General features: G+C 44.4%; 1 protein-coding gene across 2 annotated transcripts in view; it reads left to right on the top strand.

Annotated features, from left to right (window-relative positions):
• The first annotated feature begins 586 nt into the window (after positions 1-586).
• Positions 587-8,513, top strand: part of piga (phosphatidylinositol glycan anchor biosynthesis, class A) — a 53,913-nt gene continuing 45,986 nt past the window's right edge. Inside the window, exons 1-5 of one of the 2 annotated variants that reach the window (XM_084314604.1) lie at positions 587-667; positions 1,237-1,747; positions 2,609-2,882; positions 3,449-3,581; positions 6,141-6,273. In XM_084314604.1, the coding sequence (XP_084170730.1) occupies positions 1,301-1,747; positions 2,609-2,882; positions 3,449-3,581; positions 6,141-6,273 (987 nt within the window). In that variant the 5' untranslated portion in view covers positions 587-667; positions 1,237-1,300. Of the gene's footprint in view, positions 735-1,236; positions 1,748-2,608; positions 2,883-3,448; positions 3,582-6,140; positions 6,274-8,513 lie in introns of both variants that reach the window. The other variant, XM_084314605.1, reaches the window with a different exon arrangement.

The following is an 8,513-nucleotide window of genomic DNA, read 5'->3' as shown; positions in this document are numbered from 1 at the left end:
GTGTAGAAACAGGCGTCGGCCAATCGGAGAGCGTCTCCGAGAAATGCGGCTTGTTTTCGTAATCACGCCCGTAGGAGGAGTGTAAACGCAAGGCAGCGTTATTTCTTTTCGTAGCCGCAATTTACGGAGACGCTCTCTGATTGGCCACTGACGTTTCTGGTCATGTGACATGTGCGCCCAATCGCGTGACGAGCTGTGTCTTTGCCCATTTCCGCCTCTAACAGCACGCTAACTACCTAACGCCTAGTTTATCACTGGTTAAGCTTAGGCGACTCTTTCGAAGTTGGTTAAGGTTAGAGTTTGGAAAATTGGAATCAGGGCTGGTGTACTATCGCCATGCTCTAAGACAAACTCTAACCTTAACCAACTTCGAAAGAGTGCCTAAGCTTAACCGGTGAAAGAAACAGGCGTCACACGATTGGGCGCACATGTCACATGACCAGAAACGTCAGTGGCCAATCAGAGAGCGTCTCCGCAAACTACGGCTACGAAAAAAAATAACGCGTGTAGGCATCGACACATCTGTCCGGATTGGACAGCTCTTGTGACGTAGATACCAGGAAGTGGCTCAATAATATCAGTTTAACTCATTATGTCTGTGGATGAATTACATGTGTGGAAGCTGATGTATTGAATACTCCATGGTCCGTTAGACTTCTTTTGGACGGTAAGGTCATTAACGAGACCTCAGAGCTATTGTCACGTCGTTCAGTGACATGCAGCAATCAGCCGGTGTATGTATCAAACTGAATGTATCCAAATGAGCTACTAGCTAGACATGGCTAACGTAACGTTATGTAGCTAGCTACCTCAGTTAGCTAACATAGCTAACCCTCAAAGCATGCAATGTGTACCCAGACAGACGGGTTAGCTAGATTGATTGATTGAAAATTGTATTAACAGATTGCAGAATGGGTACAATACAGTACAGCTCAATACACACAATTGTTAAGGGGATGCAGACCAGAGAAGGACTTTCGTCTTGTTTACATCAGGGTCCCCCATTTTCAATTCATCATAACATAATTATATGACATACATTTACAGATGGATGATAAATGATAAACTAGCTAGCTAATGAGATGCGATAGCGAGTCGTCGTTACATATCTGAACATGACGTTATACATTGCTGTAACTAAGCTAATTGGTGTGTAGCTAAATGCCCAAATCCTTGTTAGATGCATGGCTAATTATAAACGACCCCCTTTTTAAAGATGCCGCATTCTCCTTTTAGGTGTATGGGTGACCACCCCTGTGAGTTGGATGAGAGTCACAAACAGCCATAGAAATACCCTACAATGGACCAGAGAAGGAGGGGGACAGCTGCTCATGGTGCTTCCTCTAAGGGAGTCCCTGGTGAGCCTACTGCTGCCTCCGAGGTCCCTGGCAGGAAGCACAGCATCTGCATGGTGTCAGACTTTTTCTACCCCAACATGGGAGGCGTGGAGAGCCACATCTACCAGCTGTCTCAGTGCTTGATCGAGAAGGGACATAAAGTGGTCATAGCCACCCACGCCTACGGCACGAGGAAAGGGGTCCGGTACCTGACCGGCGGCTTGAAGGTGTACTACCTCCCCCTGCAGGTGATGTACAACCAGTCCACTGCCACCAGCTGCTTCCACAGCCTGCCTCTGCTGCGCTGCGTGTTGGTCAGGGAGGCCATCACCGTGGTGCACGCTCACAGCTCCTTCTCGGCCATGGCCCACGATGCACTGTTCCACGCCAAGACCATGGGCCTGAACACGGTGAGGAAACTTGGGGTGTAATTAGGATGGCCGTTACATTCTAGAGATCTCTTCTCACTGCTAGGATAACAGGTACAATTCTAGAGATCCCTTATAACCACTAGGATAACAGTTACTTTCTAGAGATCCCTTCTTACTGCTAGGATAACAGGTACATTCTAGAGATCCCTTCTTACCGCTAGGATAACAGGTACATTCTAGAGATCCCTTCTTACCGCTAGGATAACAGGTACATTCTAGAGATCCCTTCTTACTGCTAGGATAACAGGTAAATTCTAGAGATCCCTTCTTACTGCTAGGATAACGGGTACATTCTAGAGATCCCTTCTTACTACTAGGATAACAGGTACATTCTAGATATCCCTTATTACCACTAGGATAACAGGTAAATAAAATTATTATTACCAAGATAAATGTGATAATATACTGTGATATGCATTTTAAATCCTGCCACGCAGCCATAAGTACAACTTTGAGTTGTGCACATCCCTGCTTATTTCGACCTAGACGTAATCTGAAATAAACAGAGATAAGATATTCCTTTATTGATCCCCTTGGGGAAATTCAGGCATCATAGCAGCATGGGGGAGGGGGGGTACAGGTAGTAGAAGACATACAGGTAGAGGTCACAGAATATTAGTACAGTGGAGAAGTAAAAATAAAAAGGCAGTGTAAACAATATAATTAACTCTGGACATGTGCATATGGGCAACAAGGTGCGAGATGAGGGTATGTATGCCCTCTGTTATGTTTGCCCTACAATAAATATAGTTACAATATATAATCTATTACATTATCTAAATCTAATCTAAATAATCTAAACGGAGGCTAAATCTAAACGGAGGCTTTTCCACTCTCCAGGTGTTCACCGACCACTCCCTCTTCGGCTTCGCGGACCTGAGCTCGGTGTTGACCAACAAGCTGCTGACGGTGTCCCTGTGTGACACCAGTCACATCGTGTGCGTGTCCTACACCAGCAAGGAGAACACGGTGCTCCGCGCCGCCCTCGACCCAGGGATCGTGTCGGTCATCCCCAATGCCGTGGACCCCACGGACTTCACCCCTGACCCCTCTCGCCGCCACCCGGACGGCAGGATAACCATCATTGTGGTCAGCCGCCTGGTGTACCGCAAAGGTTCAAAGTTTCAAGTTTTTATTTAATTTTATTATAATCTTTTTTTATTTTTTATTTTTTACATATAATGTACAGTGAAATGCTTGGTTCTGTATGAGATTGTGCTTCATACAGTAAAAAAATAACACTATACACAGACTTGGCTGACAGAAGGAGCACGTTCAGTGCTAGACTAACACTCCCAAGATGTAGCACTGAACGGCGCAAGTCCTTCATTCCGACAGCCATCAGACTTTACAATGTATCACTGTGTCTCACTGCATCACTGAGCACAGGGTGACACTACTATCTTCCTGGACTTTTACTTTTAAACCGACATAGTACAAATTTATACTTAGTGTATATTTCTGTATATTTTTACTGTATATTTTATATTAGAATGTAACATAGGAAATGTATATCCCGGGCCATATTTTATTCTTAGGCTTATTGTTATTCTTATTCGTGACTTGTTTTGTCTACCTAAATGTTTACTGTGAGCGATTTGTAGTACCAAATTTCCCTCGGGATGAATAAAGTATTTCTATTTCTATTCTATTCTATAATGTATAAATGTATTTTTACAGGAATTGATCTCCTTGGAGGAATAATCCCGGAGCTCTGCCTCAAACACCCCGACCTGCATTTCCTCATCGGCGGAGAGGGTCCCAAGAGACTAGTGCTGGAGGAAGTGAGGGAGAAATACCAGCTCCACGACAGGTACAGTAGCGTTGCTTCGTCTAGTCCACTGCTGTCTTTTTCGTATATTTCTGTTCCGTTTCATCACTGTGACGGTAGGGATGGGTAACGATTCCGGTACTTTTTAGGGTATCGACCAGGGGAGGAAACTAACTTTTTGGCTTACCAGCCAACTGGCGAGTATCTGATTTTTTTTACCAGCCAAACAGATTTTTTACCAGACAAAAAAAATCGCTAATTGTGATAATTACTTCTTTGTACGTCTTCGTCTAAATTGATTTTCAATCATAGTAAATTAATCACACTGTCTCTACTCTTCAAAATATTACATCATTAAATCACATATTAACATGAAAGAGGGAACTATTCTGGACTGGGTTGGGCTGAACTGGGCAGTGAAAGATGCTGGGTTGGGCTGGTCTACGTTATACTGAATGATGAATTGAAAATGAATTGAAAATGGGGGACCCTGGTGTAAACAAGACGAAAGTCTTTCTCTGGTCTGCATCCCCTTAACAATTGCATGCATTGAGCCGTACTGTACTGTACCCATTCTGCAATCTGTTAAATAAAGTTTTCATTCATTCATTCATCACAGCTCAACTACTAGGAATGTGTGTCTGACTCTTAAGTGCAGGAAATATTCATCAGAAAGGGGGGACATGATGGAGGGAATGGAAAGAGCAGGTTTGACAGGGGCAGGGTTGAAGGGCATTGGAGTGTGGAGGAAGTGGACAAGGCATTAAGCAAACAGGACTGAAATGGGGGACCCTGATGTAAACAAGACGAAAGTCCTTCTCTGGTCTGCATCCCCTTAACAATTGTGTGTATTGAGCTGTACTGTATTGTACCCATTCTGCAATCTGTTAATAAAGTTTTCAATCAATCAATACTGGGTTGGGCTGGTTTAGGTTGGACTGAGTTGGGCAGTGAAAGAACCAAGCATTTCACTGTAATGTAATAGCTAAATAAAACAACTTGAACTTGACTTGTTACATTTGCACTCTGGTTGTATGCCAAATGTATTCTGGTTGTACTGTACTTGTGCTGTAAGATGACAATACATTGGAACCGAATCGACAACGCTAGGGGTTCAGCAGGTGTATTCTGAATGCCAAGTATGACAACATCACCGTTGTGAAGGGCATATGGGCGAGTCACAGTGGTGATATGGGGGGAAACCCGGTAATAATAAAATGTCACTCGGCTGCATTTAAGCAAAGCCGCTCAGTATAGTCGTCCACTATGTTGAATGCGCGTTATGGTAGCTTGTTACATGCTAGGTAGCTAGCCGGCTAATGTTGTTGACTTGTCATTCTCATCCGACTCGAAGGAGACGCGTCGCATGCTGTTGTTCGCCCCCATGTCAGACCGCACTGATATCCGAAAGCGACGACTCTACATGCAATTATTTTCATCCACTGGTGTGTTTTTGTCTAAATTTGTCTACGTTGTCAAGCCGGCTGCCGGTGGCAGGAGTCTGTAGGTCCGCGCGGCGCGCGCAGTGATCTGTCCACTTCCCCTAGATGGGCGGCATCTTCTAGAAAATGAGTGTTCATTGGAGGAGCTTAGAGCGCATCTGTACAACGATGATGTTCATTGGTTATGGTCGGATTATTATGAGGCGCAAATGGGAGGAATCAAGGGGGGAGTCAGAGTTCGGCTTGTGCCAGTGAGCGAATCAGCAGATTGCAGAATGATTTTTTTGTTTTGTTTTGTAATTACTAGTACTCGCCAGACTGGCGAGTGCTCTTCATGAATTACTCGCCAAACGTAAAAAATACTCGCAATTGGCGAGTAAAGTGGCCTAATTTCCTCCCCTGGTATCGACCGAATCACATCGGTACTACCGAGTACAGATTCACGTGAGATCCACCGGTGCCACATTTCGGTAATGCAAAAAAAAAAATATATATATATATACTGTATAGATGTGTACCTGCAGAATAGTTCTTAATCGTTTTATACTTGTTATTTTGTAAAACATAATTTTTTATTTAAAGATGTGTGTATGTGTATATATATATATATATATATATATATATATATGTATTAGGGGTGTAAAGGTACGCATAGCCGTACCGAACCGTTCAGTACGGCTGTGTACCGAACAAATACAATGGTATGTTAACCACTAACAACCGCCCACCGGGGGCTGTTTTTTTCACAATCTAATATAATAATTTTTTTATTTAACAAATCAATTATTAATTTCAATATAGAATATTCGTTGACAGCCCTACAAGTACAATTAGTTACTGCACACTACATCACCCCTGAGTGGAACATGGAAAGCCAAACTTTCCCCCACTGTACCGAAAACCCGTACCAAACCGTGACTTCAAAACCGAGGTACGTACCGAACCGTGGTTTTTGTGTACCGTTACACCCCTAATATGTATTAACAAATTGTTCTAAATAAATAATGATAATAAATCATTTGAAGTTTGGATTTTTTTTTACAACTGAGCTAGGTAGATTACATTTTTGGGTACCGGTATCGATTCACAGGTACCGGTATCGGTTCAAATGTGAACGTACCCAACCCTATGTGACGGTGGTCGTCTCTTTCTCTACCAGGGTGCGTCTCCTGGGGGCTCTGGAGCATAAAGACGTGCGTGGAGTTCTGATTCAGGGTCACATCTTCCTCAACACGTCTCTGACCGAAGCCTTCTGTATGGCCATCGTGGAGGGAGCCAGCTGTGGACTGCAGGTGCGCTCTGACTTCAAGTGTCGAGTCAAGAATCAGAATCAGAATCAGAAAGGTCTTTATTTGCCAAGTAGTTTTCACATACAAGGAATTTGCTTCGGTCATTTCGGTGCGACATTGGCAGACAGACATTAACAGATGTGTTGTGAAGGATCAGATTAAACCGAATATATATATTTATTTATGGATATATATTTAATAGTATTTGTATATCGTTTGATATCCCTTGTATATTCCTTGTACATATACACTGAATATCCCTTTAGTCTACTAACAGCCCATAATAGTTTCATTCTCTCATTGGACAAGAACTTGGCGCCAGCAGCCAAGCCCCTTGGTTCAAGTTCAATCGTGCCGACGAACATGTCGTTACTAGCCCGGTTCCGCGTAGGAATACGTCTGCCGAAATACGAATGGTACTATTTGTTCACAGCGCATATATATATGGCGCAAGTAAAGTAGAACTTTCTTTTAGTCCCTTAGCCCTTAGTTCTTTACCCTCCAACCTAGTGGCAAGACGTTAAGCCTCACCCACGATACACGTGTGGTGCAGTATGGTCAATTTGGCCTCAGAATGGCATTGAGACATCGTGTGGATTAATAGTTGAATTGTCATAGTTTGGCACTATACCGTCGAGTGGGACGTATTTCTATTAAGTTAATAATAGTCTATTATGTATGGTGCATCGTTCGGTTAGAGTTATAAAGTGAGCAGTACCCCCATCGTTTCCTCACGTTATCTAGAGTCTTAACCAGGCTGGGCAGACCACGTGTGGTGCTTTCATCCGAGGAGTTCTGGGCCAGGACGAGTGGACCTGCACATTGGATTACCTTACCCGGACGACGGCGAGCCCTACACGGCTTGGATTATCTACTTGCTTTGGGTGCTTTGATTTATGCCATGGATAACAGCCAACACTGGTGAGTGTTGGAACTACCCCCCGAGAGGAGTCCAGGTGAGACGGCGCTCTACCCCGAGTGAGGTCGCCTCACGTCTCTTCGTTGTGGACCGGCAGCTACCGTCTACAAGAGGGCCCAGCGGTATTCATCTGTGGACCAAGGTTCTGTGGGCACCGTGTTCAGCACTCTGAATTCTCCCAAGAAATCGTTGGCCAGATGGGATATCGCCAGCGGCTCTCCTAACCCCCCCCCCTACTGACTTACAACCAGCGGGACCCCCTTTTAGTATATCCAGCTATAATCATTTAAGTACCATCGCTATAGTTCCCTAAAGAACCAGGTTGTATACTTGCTTCCTGCGTAACCAGAGATTGGACATTCAATGTTGATTTGCCTACGAATACTCATTTGCCTTACAAGTGCATTCAAATCATAAATGTCATTAAGTGAACGTTGTATATACCCTTTGCTATATAAAATATTCGATTTATACATTTGTGTGGACTTGGTTTCATGGTGGGAAAGTGTTCATCATATCTATATCATGTACTGTGTGGCCAGTAGTTAAAGTACATAATCGGTAGTGGTTTAATGATACCATACTTATCAATACAGTCAGGGAATTGTACCCCTCAGTTACAATTGGTCCTTCGAGCCGGAGGGTAACTAGTGTAATATTAATATAGTGTTATTAATATTGAAATGGCCTATGATGAACACTCCACGAAAACGGTCCTCCTAACGTAGAACGCCCGCGGCGCAGACGACAGACACCTCAGTACTTAGAGGATTACGCTGTCAGTCAACTACCTAGCCTTCGACAAACGGTAAACGCGGTAAAAGTAGAAAGTAAAATTATGTCTGACCTTAACGACCAGGTTACCCCGACCACAGAGGCCCTAGTGGGTTCTAATGTAACTGACCAAGCTCACGGTGGGGACCAGGAGGGAGCTGACATGCCTTTACCCCCCGCCAATACCGAAGAAGTAGTCCCCGACCAGCCCCGGGAGGAAGACAACCCTACAGAGAGAGAACTCTGCACGGAAGAAGAGGAGGAGAGCGCCGAGGAAATAGAGCTCCGGGACTCCCCAACGAGTACCGCCAGGAGCGGCTCACCTCTACAACCGTCTTCCCCCAGCGAAGCGGAGAGGATGCTATCACAGGCGTATGCAATATTACTGAAGCACCTGAAAGTACCCCGGGCGCACAATATAGCGCTAGCCTATGCCACCTCTACGACCCCATACACCGCGGCTCTAGCAGCGCTGGACCAGAGATATGGACGTATATGGGATTACGTAATCCAAGAGATAAGGCATATTGACCGCCTACCCCCAGCAACA

This window comes from Notolepis coatsorum (genome assembly GCF_963971535.1).
Source record: "Notolepis coatsorum genome assembly, chromosome: 5".
NCBI lineage: Eukaryota > Metazoa > Chordata > Actinopteri > Aulopiformes > Paralepididae > Notolepis > Notolepis coatsorum.
The sequence above is the reverse complement of the archived record's forward strand: the minus strand, read 5'-3'. Positions and strand labels throughout refer to the sequence as shown.